This window comes from Cydia pomonella, chromosome 25, assembly GCF_033807575.1.
Source record: "Cydia pomonella isolate Wapato2018A chromosome 25, ilCydPomo1, whole genome shotgun sequence".
Lineage (NCBI taxonomy): Eukaryota > Metazoa > Arthropoda > Insecta > Lepidoptera > Tortricidae > Cydia > Cydia pomonella.
Genome location: NC_084727.1, coordinates 6,556,958 through 6,573,367, shown reverse-complemented (window position 1 = coordinate 6,573,367; position 16,410 = coordinate 6,556,958). Strand labels below are relative to the sequence as shown.

Sequence of the window (16,410 nt, the reverse complement as noted above, 5' to 3'; positions counted from 1 at the left end):
CTCAATACAGAAACATACAGCACATTAAGAAGATGTAAACAGGCGGTCTTATCACTAAAAACCGGGGCAGCTGTCCGCTTTGTTAAAAAAGAATTCATCGAAAGCATGGAATGAAAACAAATCAAATGTCACCCTACCCTTCGCGTTTGAAAAAGACTATAAATATGTGTACAAAACGCGAGATTTTAAAGTGTTATAGACTATAGATCGTGTCATTCACAAAGACGCGTGCCTGAACTCGTATCGTCATGTTATTAAAGGTTAGATTTGACAAATCTGCGCGTCATCGTGAATGACACGAATTGGTTACTTGACAATTTTTTGTGAATAATGTCAATCGATCTTGATTTTCGTCGGGATAAAATCTCTATATAGGACTCATGGCATTTAAGCAACACAAAGGTCAGAAATGAGAGTTAAAAGTCTGACGCTCGCACTCGACGATTGAAACGCCTCTAACAAAATGATAATGTAATGTGACGTCACATTACATTAGTCTGTTCTAAATGTATGGAAGATCAAGAGAATTGCTATTTTGACCCTGAAATATTGCGTTTATGTATATAGTTGTCATACAATTAATTTTTCAATAAAATGTAAGGAATCGAATGGTACCATTTTCTTTTTACAATTTGAAAGTTTAAAAAAAAAAAATTGTTTTTACTTTTGAGCCTTGTATTTTTCCATGATCTCAATATGTATTTTTAAATTCCACTTTTTTTATAATATATGGCTCATTTTCTATCCATTTATCAAAATTTTGTTATAATATTCAACATGTGACGACCGGTCTGGCCTCGTGGGTAGTGACCCTGTCTATGAAGCCGATGGTCCCGGGTTCAAATCCTGGTAAGGGCATTTAGTCGTGTGATGAGCATGGGTATTTGTTTCTGAGTCACGGGTGTTTTCTATATATTTAAGTATTTATATATTATATATATCGTTGTGTAAGTACCCTCAACACAAGCCTTATTGAGCTTACTGTGGGACTTAGTCAATTTGTGTAATAATGTCCTATAATATTTATATTACAGTACATATGGTGCTACTTTATAGCACTAGTGCGAAAATTAGCATATTACGTTACTGTGTCGAACATTTACAGGGCCATATGTACTGTAAAACGTTGTACGATACATGTGCGAATAGGTAATTCGCAACTCGTGCCGATTTAAAACACTCCCTTCGGTCGTGTTTTAATTTATCGCCACTCGTTTCGAATTTCCTATTTTTCGCACTTGTATTGTAATGTACTATATATTTATTTATTTATTTATGTGTCAAGTAGCCAACTCTCCAGCAGTATGATAACTGAGCACCCGTCCCCAGGGTTTCAACATCCCGCACGCGGCGTCGCGCCTGTCGTCCCTGACGAAGCCCATCTACAACGCCATCGTGCGCCACGCCGGCGCGCGCCCCGCCGCCGTGTTCGTGCCCTCGCGCCGCGACTCCCGCCTCCTGGCCGCTGACCTGCTAGCCTTGGCTGCGGCGCAAGGGAAAGCTGCCAGGTTCCTGCATGCCAACCAGGAGGAGATGCAGAAGTACCTCGATAAAATACAGGATAAGGTAAATGATGCACCCTTCCACCAGTGTACACCGATTTATAACGTGTAGTCCAACTTCGAACAAAAAAAATGTGCAGATCTCGGGTAAAAACAAGTGACGACGCGACAGATTTAAGCATGTTTGCTAAGGGTTGCGCCCGGACGGACCGTCGCCAGCGAGCAAAAATATTAGTTAGTTATATTTGTATTACTAAAGACTTTTTTACACACTTTTATTTAACTTCACCGCGTATCTTCTTTGTATAAATATACATATATATATGTGCTTCAAATCTTGTAACTTAAATTTGAACCACTTCCTGGTGTCTGTTGGAACTGAAATTTGGTATACTTCCGTATTTCCGATGACAATGCTATAGTATGCTAACATGGAGCTAATCTGATGATGCAGTCAGAAGGTAGCCAAAAGAACTCTTCGATGGGATACGTAAACACATTGAATCTAGGCTCATTTGAAAGAGTTCCAGAAGTACTTGATAGACATACAAAAAAGAGAAAGTGCAGTCGGCAATAAAAGTGTGTCAAAAATATTTTTGATGGTTACTTCTAAATTATTTTTTACTTTTAGACTCGGCAGGTGGCGTTGCGGGTTTTTAAATGAACATGGTAAAGTGATGTTATGAACCAGGAACCTTGTTATTAATGTATGAAAAGACAAGTAAATATCTATATTATTAAATTAATATGACAATGAAAACAAACTTCTATGAAATTACGACGTTTAAATAACACTTGCACAGTCTGGGCTAATAAATACTTAACTCTTTATGTTTGTACTGGAATTAAAATAATCAAAGAATTTAAAAATACAAGAAATGTCTTGGCACAGCCCTGCGTCCGAGATTTTGAATTTCGAACGAGAATTATAAAATCTTCGAAGTTGGACTAGTGGGTCTTAAAAACACCTTCCTTATACTGTTCTTTCACCTTCTGACCAGGGACCTGAACCGCTTACCATTATAATTTTTAAGAGGGGTTTTATATTATAACGCTGTATTTGAGAAACCATGTCATTCTGGTTAAACTAACTAACGTTCAAATTAATTCAAATTAACTCAATACACATTCAGAACCCTGTTTAGAGTTTTAGCGGAAGCGGTTACGAACTCAACAGAATAGTACATTACGATACAAGTGCGAAAAATAGGAAATTCGAAACGAGTGGCGATAAATTAAAACACGACCGAAGGGAGTGTTTTAAATCGACACGAGTTGCGAATTACCTATTCGCACATGTATCGTACAACGTTTTACAGTACATATGGCCCTTTAAATGTTCGACACAGTAACGTAATATGCTACTTCTCGCACTAGTGCTATAAAGTAGCCCCATATGTACTGTAAAATATATTGATCCATACTATCATAACCCGAACGTTGAGTCTGTGAGTTAATCAAGTTGAGCTGAAACCCTATTAATGAGTTATTCAGCATTGAACGCAACCAATATTGGGCTAAAGTTTAATACAGAAACGACTTATTCTTGATTGTTTGTGTTGCACCAATAAGGGGTTAAATTAATTAATAGAAACCGCTTCATAACCCTTTTAGAAACCCTAACCCCATAACATTTGCTTTGTTACGCTTAACCCAGTTGAAACGGTTCTCTAAATTACCGCAGAAAATTGTATTGCCGATTATCAGTCCCCAACCAAAATCAGAATCAGAATTGTTTATTGCACTCATGTTAGTGTACAGTTCTTTAAAACTACTTAATTCAGTTCCACGTGAACCCTGTAAGGGTATAGCAATATTCTTAAAACTAACTTATGAAATAACATGCATCATGGGCATAAACCAATTATTCGGATAATTTCATTTCGTGAAATGAACTGCTTTATTTCCCAACCGCACGGTTACCAACTGCACGTTTGGCCTGTACTTTATAAAGACACCACCTTTCGAATAGTAGAACGTTTTAGTTTGCGTAACATTTATTTGGTTGTGTAATGTTTACCAAATGTTTCATACAATATTTTTATTCCATTACACTTGTTATATATTTTATATTAATAATGTCGACTCTGGCACTCGCCGGCCGCTGCCGCGGCACGCTCGTTTCGCTCGCTCGGATTGGTGCGCAGTTGGCGCACGGTTAACCTAACACGCTCCTCCTCGCTTCGCTCGTCGTCGCACCAAAATGCGGTAAAATTTCCAAACGACTCTTCTTTTAAAGTTTCTTTCGAAAAAAACAATGCAAATTACAGTTACAATATTTCCAAAAAAAAACAAGTATTCTTTAAACTTCTGTATTTTTCCATATGCATACGGTTATTTAAACAGGAAGGTCAAGGTTGCACGTCTAATGTGTTAGTATCTGGCATTTTATATATTTGACACTGTCTTCACTCATCAGTGGCATTGTGTATGACGTATTTAATTTTTTTGGATAAAACAGAAAAAAAAAACCGAAAAAAACTAAATTTGGTAAAATTCCCGAAAGGAACATTTGATTTTATCCGGAATTTTCATCTCTATACGTCAGTAAACAACGGACGCACGAAGCTCGCGGCAGCCGAACGTAGCTGGACAGCTGCCGCGAAATCCCGAACGGAGGTTTACAGCCGTAGCGACGACTGATCGGCTAATGCATTCGCTTTTTCCAATTCCGCGTCGACATATGTGGGGGGAACCCTAACTTCTCCGTCGAGGTCCGTTTTTAGTTTACATATCAAAGTTCTTATATATCACGGGTCTTGTAATAATGATTTCTAATTATAATTTACTAAACGAACCGCTAGAAGCGCTGGTGCCCTAGCGGTAAGAGCGTGTGACTTGCAATCCGGAGGTCGCGGGTTCAAACCCCGGCCCGTACCAATGAGTTTTTCGGAACTTATGTACGAAGTATTATTTGATGCTTACCAGTCGCTTTTCGGTGAAGGGAAACATCGTGAGAAAACCGGACTAATCCAACCAGGCCTAGTTTACAAAGGGGTTGGAAGTTGAATTAGTTGTCAAGCGGACCCCAGGCTCCCATGAGCCGTGGTAAAATGCTGGGACAACGCGAGGAATAAGAAGAATTTACTAAACGAAAAAATCCTTCCAGATGTTAAAGGAGACCCTCGCTGCCGGCGTGTCCTACCTCCACGAGGGCGTGGACCCGGACGACCGCCGCGTGGTGCAGTTCCTGGTGTCCAGCGGCGCCGTCCAGCTGTGCGTGGTGGCCGCCGAGCTAGCGTGGGCCTTCGCCGCCCACGTACACACTGTGATAGTGTGCGACACACACACGTGAGTACACGACCGCCGCGTGCTGCAGGTCCTGGTGTCCAGCGGCGCCGTCCAGCTGTGCGTGGTGGCCGCCGAGCTGGCGTGGGCCTTCGCCGCCCACGTACACACTGTGATAGTGTGCGACACACACACGTGAGTACACGACCGCCGCGTGCTGCAGGTCCTGGTGTCCAGCGGCGCCGTCCAGCTGTGCGTGGTGGCCGCCGAGCTAGCGTGGGCCTTCGCCGCCCACGTACACACTGTGATAGTGTGCGACACACACGTGAGTACACGACCGCCGCGTGCTGCTGGTCCTGGTGTCCAGCGGCGCCGTCCAGCTGTGCGTGGTGGCCGCCGAGCTAGCGTGGGCCTTCGCCGCCCACGTACACACTGTGATAGTGTGCGACACACACACGTGAGTACACGACCGCCGCGTGCTGCAGTTCCTGGTGTCCAGCGGCGCCGTCCAGCTGTGCGTGGTGGCCGCCGAGCTAGCGTGGGCCTTCGCCGCCCACGTACACACTGTGATAGTGTGCGACACACACACGTGAGTACACGACCGCCGCGTGCTGCAGGTCCTGGTGTCCAGCGGCGCCGTCCAGCTGTGCGTGGTGGCCGCCGAGCTGGCGTGGGCCTTCGCCGCCCACGTACACACTGTGATAGTGTGCGACACACACACGTGAGTACACGACCGCCGCGTGCTGCAGGTCCTGGTGTCCAGCGGCGCCGTCCAGCTGTGCGTGGTGGCCGCCGAGCTAGCGTGGGCCTTCGCCGCCCACGTACACACTGTGATAGTGTGCGACACACACACGTGAGTACACGACCGCCGCGTGCTGCAGGTCCTGGTGTCCAGCGGCGCCGTCCAGCTGTGCGTGGTGGCCGCCGAGCTAGCGTGGGCCTTCGCCGCCCACGTACACACTGTGATAGTGTGCGACACACACACGTGAGTACACGACCGCCGCGTGCTGCAGGTCCTGGTGTCCAGCGGCGCCGTCCAGCTGTGCGTGGTGGCCGCCGAGCTAGCGTGGGCCTTCGCCGCCCACGTACACACTGTGATAGTGTGCGACACACACACGTGAGTACACGACCGCCGCGTGCTGCAGGTCCTGGTGTCCAGCGGCGCCGTCCAGCTGTGCGTGGTGGCCGCCGAGCTAGCGTGGGCCTTCGCCGCCCACGTACACACTGTGATAGTGTGCGACACACACACGTGAGTACACGACCGCCGCGTGCTGCAGTTCCTGGTGTCCAGCGGCGCCGTCCAGCTGTGCGTGGTGGCCGCCGAGCTAGCGTGGGCCTTCGCCGCCCACGTACACACTGTGATAGTGTGCGACACACACACGTGAGTACACGACCGCCGCGTGCTGCAGTTCCTGGTGTCCAGCGGCGCCGTCCAGCTGTGCGTGGTGGCCGCCGAGCTAGCGTGGGCCTTCGCCGCCCACGTACACACTGTGATAGTGTGCGACACACACACGTGAGTACACGACCGCCGCGTGCTGCAGGTCCTGGTGTCCAGCGGCGCCGTCCAGCTGTGCGTGGTGGCCGCCGAGCTAGCGTGGGCCTTCGCCGCCCACGTACACACTGTGATAGTGTGCGACACACACACGTGAGTACACGACCGCCGCGTGGTGCAGTTCCTGTTATAATATCGTAATATATATATATATATTATCCCCCACAGTTACAACGGCAAGCTCCACACGTACGAGCAGTACCCCATCACGACGGTGCTGCACATGCTGGGCCGCGCCTGCCCGGCGCCCGAGGACGACCACTCCGTGGCGGTGCTCATGTGCCGCGCGCACCACAAGACCTTCTTCACCAAGCTGCTGCTGGACTGCCTCCCGCTGGAGGTATATACTCTTATAATATACTCTTTTTCGTCACACTTGCTCGAAAAAGATCTTATTTCATGCAGGTGTACTGAAGGACAAAGGCCTATTTTGTTCCCGCGGGAGTTACGGATTGTGAAAATTTTAAATAATGTTTTTTTTTTAAATTATGTTACTTATTCATGCAAACCAAGTAGCATAAATGAGTTTTACTTTTAAATTACTGACGTTTATAATTTAATATTTTTGTTTATGTTTAAAATGATTTAATTTGAGTAATATAACAGTCGCTTAAAATTATTTTCAATCGTGGCTTAATGCCGAATAGGTCTGTGCCTTCGATGCCTGACCTGTCAAGAAATTACAAAATGGCGAACGAATGTTTGATATGTCACCTCACGTATTTAAGAATTATATCGCTTAAGATTTAGTTTTCTCTTCACAAGTGTGATGGAAAAACTTTGTGTGTAACTCCGGAGGTAAGAATATTGCAAACTCGGGTCTTTAATTCCCGCCAGCCTGCGGCTGCTGGGAATTACCACCCTCTTATCTAAAATTTCACTTGCACAATGTACTTTTTCACCACACCAACTGGTAAAAGCCCTCTTGATTGTTCAAAAACCGTTGAGAACGTTGCATTTTATCCACATGTGGGGCAAAGTAATCAGATGCAAATTTTGAGTTGTTGCCTTATGTTAGCTGGTAGAATTGACTTTTAAATTATGATTTTGAATGATAATTTTTTTTATTACGTTCATTTGGATTTGATTTGGTTTGATTTTTTTGGTATTTCATGGTTAGTATTTTCCTCGCGTTGGTCTGGTGAAAAATTTTTGTTTCACCCGGAGGCAAAGTTTATTTAACCCTCGTGCCTTGAAACCCTCGCAACGCTCGAGATTCCACTTGTCGAACTACTCGCTACGGTCGTACTTCAATTTAAGAATCTTTCGCTTGCTCGGGTATCAATATTAGCACGAGCGGTTAAACAATAACTTCGCCCCCTTGTAAAAACAAATAACTATTGCTCCTGATCGCGAGTAAAATAAACCATAAAGTCTTTTATCACATTACCGCGCTATTTATTTTAACACTGTAGATTATATAGAATTATTGCATTCTTCTTGGACCAAAAATTTTATTAAGACATAACTAATTAAAAAAAAAATTAACTTACCATTTTATGATTTGCAGAGTCACCTGGACCATAGACTGCACGACCACATGAACGCCGAGATCGTGACCAAGACCATAGAAAACAAGCAGGATGCCGTCGACTACCTCACTTGGACCTTCCTCTACCGCCGGCTGACCATGAACCCCAACTACTACAACCTGCAGGGCGTCACGCACAGGTACGGAACCCATCTCCGGTTATCGCCCATAACTGATCATAAGCCTCTCATCGAGTTTGCAATATCGGGTAATTCCACGAGATTGTAACGGCAGTTAGCAATTCTTTCATGTGTTCTTACATGAATGAAGCAAATTTAAGTATCCAGATATCTACCTGTAGGGCTACGCCAGACATACAGACAATTACTTATCTCAATGTCGCTCACCGTCCGGCTAATGCATAACAGGCGCGTATTTTATTATATGGACATTTTCAGAAAAAAGTGTACAGTCATGTCTGAAAATATCGACACGAAATAATTAATAGAATCAGGCGTTACTTTGCGGAAATCCATGCTGATTAAAACAAGTAATATTACTTTGCTAATCCGCGAGAAAATAACGTGTTAGTCAATCAGTGCTAACCCGTTATACTTACTTGCGTATTTTTACATGCAATTAATGTTCCCACCCTCCCACCGCAAAAATAAATACGCAAATAAATATAACAACCCACCACCAAAAGTACAAAACTCGACACGTGTTTCGCCTCTCTACGAGGCATCCTCAGGAGATGCTGGAGATGTGGACGGTCTGACACCCGACAACTGACTGAGCTGTCTAGAACGGTCGGCCATATTTATACCTTGACCAGTCCCCCTACTGTGCAAGTGTGAGTGAGATGGAAAAATTCGTAATAACGGCGATGACGCAACATTCAACTGTTCGTTAAGAATCATCCCCCTATTGTTGTACCTAATTATTTCCAACTGTTCCAGAACACTCAAACGCAATCCTTTCTCGCAAACATGTAAAATATCAAAAGAATGATTCTCAGGTAAAGCATGGCCACTATCTATGAAGTGCTTCGCAAAATTTGACTTTTCTGGATGGTTGTGTCTGTATGACGCAACATGCTCCTTATACCTGGTAGTGAAATTACATGTAAAAATTAATTAATTGCATGTAAAAATACGCAAGTAAGTATAACGGGTTAGCACTGATTGACTAACACGTTATTTTCTCGCGGATTAGCAAAGTAATATTACTTGTTTTAATTAATATCGACACGAACAAAGTGTCAAAAATATGTATACACTACCTTAATATATGGTTGCCACATCATGAAATGATCAATTCTAAGATCTGGCTACGACAGACGCATTCCTGAAGTATCCTCTAAAGTCTAAGTAATTGTTCTGTCAACAGACATCTATCGGACCACCTCTCGGAGTTGGTGGAGACCACTCTGACAGACCTGGAGCAGTCTAAATGCATCGCAATCGAGGAGGAGATGGACCTGCAGCCACTCAACCTGGGCATGATCGCGTCCTACTACTACATCAACTATACCACCATCGGTGAGTGAACAGCTGGTGATCACCTACACCTGGAAACAGTGCATCATCGAGGAGATGGACATGCAGCCCCTCAATCTGGACATAGTCCCGTCCTACTACTACATCAACTATAACATCATCGGTGAGTGAACGGCTGGTGATCACCTACACCTGGAGACAGTGCATCATCGAGGAGATGGACCTGCAGCCACTCAACCTGGGCATGATCGCGTCCTACTTCTACATATACTATACCACCATCGGTGAGTGACGTCTAAAACACGTCTTTTACGAAATATCATTGAAAATTTATATTACAGTCGATTTTGATAGCCCGGCCGGTGCAAGTGTTCAGTAAATGTCATAATTTCATAGATGTTTGACGTTTGGTATAACACGTGCACTGTCTGAGCTATCAAATTCGCTGCCAACTTATCTTGGTCTAACTCTATCTTAAAAATAATATTATCCTTTAGCTCTTATACACAAACGCAAACGGTACATAAAATTGTTAACATTATGCGGCACTAATGTAATTAGTCATCGTTATTTTGGTGGTTTACCATGATTTTATTTCACTGTACCTTCCTTTGTTGTACCCTTGGAGGATTTAACAACTGGAGACGCCTTTTCTGTATTTTTCTGTACAAGTCTGCCGATTTTTGCGGGGGAGGGGCACGTCAAATGTATAACTATTTGTACGTTACGTACAAATAGCCATGTCAGATAAACGTCAGTCCATACAATAAGACTGACCATTGGCCGAGGTTTTCGACAGAGGGGTCAAACATCAAACAATTATTCAGCAAATAGGGCCACAGGGACACTTACAGGTAAGCTTTTAAAGGCGACTCCTGGTTGTTAAATCCTCCAAGGTTGTACCATTTCTCTGATATTATTTTCACTTTATATCATTTTTTTTCCCCTCGAGGACCGGCCATAGACAATATCAAATATCTCTTAAGTGACTTTTCATACATTTTGTGGACATCGCACTGCGATATCAAATTCGAAACTTGAAGTTGGGGCCAAAACTGCCGACGCAATACGGGACTCCAGACGTTACATTCCTGTTTAACCTTAACGCAATATTGTTATTATATGAATGTTGTTTGTGTTCAGAGCTGTTCAGCTTATCACTGACAAGCAAGACGAAGATCCGAGGTCTGCTGGAGATCATCTCGTCAGCCGCGGAGTACTCTGAGCTCTGCATCAGGCACAGGGAGGAGAACATCATCAAAGCACTGGCTAACAAGTGAGTCACAATAATCCGTGGTTTCATGCCACTTTTATTCATTTTATTATCCACTAGCGACCCGTCCCGGATTCGCACGGCATACAAAATATTAATAAATTACACACCTAAACCAGGGACTGATTTCGGTTACGGTATAACGTTATAAAATTAGGATACCGATACATAATACCGGTAGGCCGCGCGATCTCGGTACCGGTATTTTTTCCGGTACGTTAACCGTTTTCATAAAGGTACCCTATCAGCTTAGGCGTCGTTGCCAAGCTGCCCGCGCCTTGCGTCAACTTGGTTCCTATTGGATGGAGCTGTCTATGTTAGTGTAAGCCCATAAGCCCTGGTGATTTTATATAATACTATCAAAACTGATAGTAGTTATCTTAAGTACGTTAAGGATTCGATCATACAGGCTTTTTTAGGCAATTCTAATCGCATAAATGTTTCCCAGAGTCCCGCACAAGCCGACGTCGGCCTCCGGCGCCGTCAAGTACAACGACCCGCACGTCAAAGCTCACGTGCTGCTTCAAGCGCATCTCTCCCGCACACAACTGCCGCAGGAGTTGCAGCAAGACACACAGCTAGTACTCACCAAGGTAAGTTTATGTAAAATGTATGAACATTTAGCTGTAAACAATTAATCGGCGCTCGGCGTTTGACCTAAGATGCGGATATATCCGTCAAAGGCATCAAAAAGGTTAAAAATGGCGAGCAGCTTGTAAAAATGACTGAAATTTCGCCTTCTCCCATTGAACCATAATTTGCAACGATGTTTTGTTTAAGGCGATCCGACTGATCCAAGCGTGCGTCGACGTGGTCTCCTCCAGCGGCTGGCTCTCTCCGGCCGTGGCCGCCATGGAGCTGGCCCAGATGGTGACGCAGGCCATGTGGGCCAAGGACTCGTACCTGCGCCAGCTGCCGCACTTCAGCCCCGAGGTGGTGCAGCGGTGCACTGACAAGGTGAGACAGAGAGATAGCAGCTGTCTCAGTCGTGGAGCTGGCCCAGATGGTGACGCAGGCCATGTGGGCCAAGGACTCGTACCTGCGCCAGCTGCCGCACTTCAGCCCCGAGGTGGTGCAGCGGTGCACTGACAAGGTGAGACAGAGAGATAGCAGCTGTCTCAGTCGTGGAGCTGGCCCAGATGGTGACGCAGGCCATGTGGGCCAAGGACTCGTACCTGCGCCAGCTGCCGCACTTCAGCCCCGAGGTGGTGCAGCGGTGCACTGACAAGGTGAGACAGAGAGATAGCAGCTGTCTCAGTCGTGGAGCTGGCCCAGATGGTGACGCAGGCCATGTGGGCCAAGGACTCGTACCTGCGCCAGCTGCCGCACTTCAGCCCCGAGGTGGTGCAGCGGTGCACTGACAAGGTGAGACAGAGAGATAGCAGCTGTCTCAGTCGTGGAGCTGGCCCAGATGGTGACGCAGGCCATGTGGGCCAAGGACTCGTACCTGCGCCAGCTGCCGCACTTCAGCCCCGAGGTGGTGCAGCGGTGCACTGACAAGGTGAGACAGAGAGATAGCAGCTGTCTCAGTCGTGGAGCTGGCCCAGATGGTGACGCAGGCCATGTGGGCCAAGGACTCGTACCTGCGCCAGCTGCCGCACTTCAGCCCCGAGGTGGTGCAGCGGTGCACTGACAAGGTGAGACAGAGAGATAGCAGCTGTCTCAGTCGTGGAGCTGGCCCAGATGGTGACGCAGGCCATGTGGGCCAAGGACTCGTACCTGCGCCAGCTGCCGCACTTCAGCCCCGAGGTGGTGCAGCGGTGCACTGACAAGGTGAGACAGAGAGATAGCAGCTGTCTCAGTCGTGGAGCTGGCCCAGATGGTGACGCAGGCCATGTGGGCCAAGGACTCGTACCTGCGCCAGCTGCCGCACTTCAGCCCCGAGGTGGTGCAGCGGTGCACTGACAAGGTGAGACAGAGAGATAGCAGCTGTCTCAGTCGTGGAGCTGGCCCAGATGGTGACGCAGGCCATGTGGGCCAAGGACTCGTACCTGCGCCAGCTGCCGCACTTCAGCCCCGAGGTGGTGCAGCGGTGCACTGACAAGGTGAGACAGAGAGATAGCAGCTGTCTCAGTCGTGGAGCTGGCCCAGATGGTGACGCAGGCCATGTGGGCCAAGGACTCGTACCTGCGCCAGCTGCCGCACTTCAGCCCCGAGGTGGTGCAGCGGTGCACTGACAAGGTGAGACAGAGAGATAGCAGCTGTCTCAGTCGTGGAGCTGGCCCAGATGGTGACGCAGGCCATGTGGGCCAAGGACTCGTACCTGCGCCAGCTGCCGCACTTCAGCCCCGAGGTGGTGCAGCGGTGCACTGACAAGGTGAGACAGAGAGATAGCAGCTGTCTCAGTCGTGGAGCTGGCCCAGATGGTGACGCAGGCCATGTGGGCCAAGGACTCGTACCTGCGCCAGCTGCCGCACTTCAGCCCCGAGGTGGTGCAGCGGTGCACTGACAAGGTGAGACAGAGAGATAGCAGCTGTCTCAGTCGTGGAGCTGGCCCAGATGGTGACGCAGGCCATGTGGGCCAAGGACTCGTACCTGCGCCAGCTGCCGCACTTCAGCCCCGAGGTGGTGCAGCGGTGCACTGACAAGGTGAGACAGAGAGATAGCAGCTGTCTCAGTCGTGGAGCTGGCCCAGATGGTGACGCAGGCCATGTGGGCCAAGGACTCGTACCTGCGCCAGCTGCCGCACTTCAGCCCCGAGGTGGTGCAGCGGTGCACTGACAAGGTGAGACAGAGAGATAGCAGCTGTCTCAGTCGTGGAGCTGGCCCAGATGGTGACGCAGGCCATGTGGGCCAAGGACTCGTACCTGCGCCAGCTGCCGCACTTCAGCCCCGAGGTGGTGCAGCGGTGCACTGACAAGGTGAGACAGAGAGATAGCAGCTGTCTCAGTCGTGGAGCTGGCCCAGATGGTGACGCAGGCCATGTGGGCCAAGGACTCGTACCTGCGCCAGCTGCCGCACTTCAGCCCCGAGGTGGTGCAGCGGTGCACTGACAAGGTGAGACAGAGAGATAGCAGCTGTCTCAGTCGTGGAGCTGGCCCAGATGGTGACGCAGGCCATGTGGGCCAAGGACTCGTACCTGCGCCAGCTGCCGCACTTCAGCCCCGAGGTGGTGCAGCGGTGCACTGACAAGGTGAGACAGAGAGATAGCAGCTGTCTCAGTCGTGGAGCTGGCCCAGATGGTGACGCAGGCCATGTGGGCCAAGGACTCGTACCTGCGCCAGCTGCCGCACTTCAGCCCCGAGGTGGTGCAGCGGTGCACTGACAAGGTGAGACAGAGAGATAGCAGCTGTCTCAGTCGTGGAGCTGGCCCAGATGGTGACGCAGGCCATGTGGGCCAAGGACTCGTACCTGCGCCAGCTGCCGCACTTCAGCCCCGAGGTGGTGCAGCGGTGCACTGACAAGGTGAGACAGAGAGATAGCAGCTGTCTCAGTCGTGGAGCTGGCCCAGATGGTGACGCAGGCCATGTGGGCCAAGGACTCGTACCTGCGCCAGCTGCCGCACTTCAGCCCCGAGGTGGTGCAGCGGTGCACTGACAAGGTGAGACAGAGAGATAGCAGCTGTCTCAGTCGTGGAGCTGGCCCAGATGGTGACGCAGGCCATGTGGGCCAAGGACTCGTACCTGCGCCAGCTGCCGCACTTCAGCCCCGAGGTGGTGCAGCGGTGCACTGACAAGGTGAGACAGAGAGATAGCAGCTGTCTCAGTCGTGGAGCTGGCCCAGATGGTGACGCAGGCCATGTGGGCCAAGGACTCGTACCTGCGCCAGCTGCCGCACTTCAGCCCCGAGGTGGTGCAGCGGTGCACTGACAAGGTGAGACAGAGAGATAGCAGCTGTCTCAGTCGTGGAGCTGGCCCAGATGGTGACGCAGGCCATGTGGGCCAAGGACTCGTACCTGCGCCAGCTGCCGCACTTCAGCCCCGAGGTGGTGCAGCGGTGCACTGACAAGGTGAGACAGAGAGATAGCAGCTGTCTCAGTCGTGGAGCTGGCCCAGATGGTGACGCAGGCCATGTGGGCCAAGGACTCGTACCTGCGCCAGCTGCCGCACTTCAGCCCCGAGGTGGTGCAGCGGTGCACTGACAAGGTGAGACAGAGAGATAGCAGCTGTCTCAGTCGTGGAGCTGGCCCAGATGGTGACGCAGGCCATGTGGGCCAAGGACTCGTACCTGCGCCAGCTGCCGCACTTCAGCCCCGAGGTGGTGCAGCGGTGCACTGACAAGGTGAGACAGAGAGATAGCAGCTGTCTCAGTCGTGGAGCTGGCCCAGATGGTGACGCAGGCCATGTGGGCCAAGGACTCGTACCTGCGCCAGCTGCCGCACTTCAGCCCCGAGGTGGTGCAGCGGTGCACTGACAAGGTGAGACAGAGAGATAGCAGCTGTCTCAGTCGTGGAGCTGGCCCAGATGGTGACGCAGGCCATGTGGGCCAAGGACTCGTACCTGCGCCAGCTGCCGCACTTCAGCCCCGAGGTGGTGCAGCGGTGCACTGACAAGGTGAGACAGAGAGATAGCAGCTGTCTCAGTCGTGGAGCTGGCCCAGATGGTGACGCAGGCCATGTGGGCCAAGGACTCGTACCTGCGCCAGCTGCCGCACTTCAGCCCCGAGGTGGTGCAGCGGTGCACTGACAAGGTGAGACAGAGAGATAGCAGCTGTCTCAGTCGTGGAGCTGGCCCAGATGGTGACGCAGGCCATGTGGGCCAAGGACTCGTACCTGCGCCAGCTGCCGCACTTCAGCCCCGAGGTGGTGCAGCGGTGCACTGACAAGGTGAGACAGAGAGATAGCAGCTGTCTCAGTCGTGGAGCTGGCCCAGATGGTGACGCAGGCCATGTGGGCCAAGGACTCGTACCTGCGCCAGCTGCCGCACTTCAGCCCCGAGGTGGTGCAGCGGTGCACTGACAAGGTGAGACAGAGAGATAGCAGCTGTCTCAGTCGTGGAGCTGGCCCAGATGGTGACGCAGGCCATGTGGGCCAAGGACTCGTACCTGCGCCAGCTGCCGCACTTCAGCCCCGAGGTGGTGCAGCGGTGCACTGACAAGGTGAGACAGAGAGATAGCAGCTGTCTCAGTCGTGGAGCTGGCCCAGATGGTGACGCAGGCCATGTGGGCCAAGGACTCGTACCTGCGCCAGCTGCCGCACTTCAGCCCCGAGGTGGTGCAGCGGTGCACTGACAAGGTGAGACAGAGAGATAGCAGCTGTCTCAGTCGTGGAGCTGGCCCAGATGGTGACGCAGGCCATGTGGGCCAAGGACTCGTACCTGCGCCAGCTGCCGCACTTCAGCCCCGAGGTGGTGCAGCGGTGCACTGACAAGGTGAGACAGAGAGATAGCAGCTGTCTCAGTCGTGGAGCTGGCCCAGATGGTGACGCAGGCCATGTGGGCCAAGGACTCGTACCTGCGCCAGCTGCCGCACTTCAGCCCCGAGGTGGTGCAGCGGTGCACTGACAAGGTGAGACAGAGAGATAGCAGCTGTCTCAGTCGTGGAGCTGGCCCAGATGGTGACGCAGGCCATGTGGGCCAAGGACTCGTACCTGCGCCAGCTGCCGCACTTCAGCCCCGAGGTGGTGCAGCGGTGCACTGACAAGGTGAGACAGAGAGATAGCAGCTGTCTCAGTCGTGGAGCTGGCCCAGATGGTGACGCAGGCCATGTGGGCCAAGGACTCGTACCTGCGCCAGCTGCCGCACTTCAGCCCCGAGGTGGTGCAGCGGTGCACTGACAAGGTGAGACAGAGAGATAGCAGCTGTCTCAGTCGTGGAGCTGGCCCAGATGGTGACGCAGGCCATGTGGGCCAAGGACTCGTACCTGCGCCAGCTGCCGCACTTCAGCCCCGAGGTGGTGCAGCGGTGCACTGACAAGGTGAGACAGAGAGATAGCAGCTGTCTCAGTCG

General features: G+C 50.2%; 1 protein-coding gene across 1 annotated transcript in view; it reads left to right on the top strand.

The window, feature by feature from the left end:
- LOC133531352 (U5 small nuclear ribonucleoprotein 200 kDa helicase) overlaps positions 1 to 16,410 on the top strand; it is a 73,671-nt gene that overhangs the window by 54,448 nt on the left and 2,813 nt on the right. The window contains exons 33-40 of the mRNA XM_061869513.1: positions 1,330 to 1,566; positions 4,612 to 4,793; positions 6,451 to 6,622; positions 7,793 to 7,953; positions 9,143 to 9,294; positions 10,396 to 10,528; positions 10,974 to 11,118; positions 11,306 to 11,482. Of these exons, the coding sequence (XP_061725497.1) occupies positions 1,330 to 1,566; positions 4,612 to 4,793; positions 6,451 to 6,622; positions 7,793 to 7,953; positions 9,143 to 9,294; positions 10,396 to 10,528; positions 10,974 to 11,118; positions 11,306 to 11,482 (1,359 nt within the window). The remainder of the gene's footprint in view (positions 1 to 1,329; positions 1,567 to 4,611; positions 4,794 to 6,450; positions 6,623 to 7,792; positions 7,954 to 9,142; positions 9,295 to 10,395; positions 10,529 to 10,973; positions 11,119 to 11,305; positions 11,483 to 16,410) is intronic.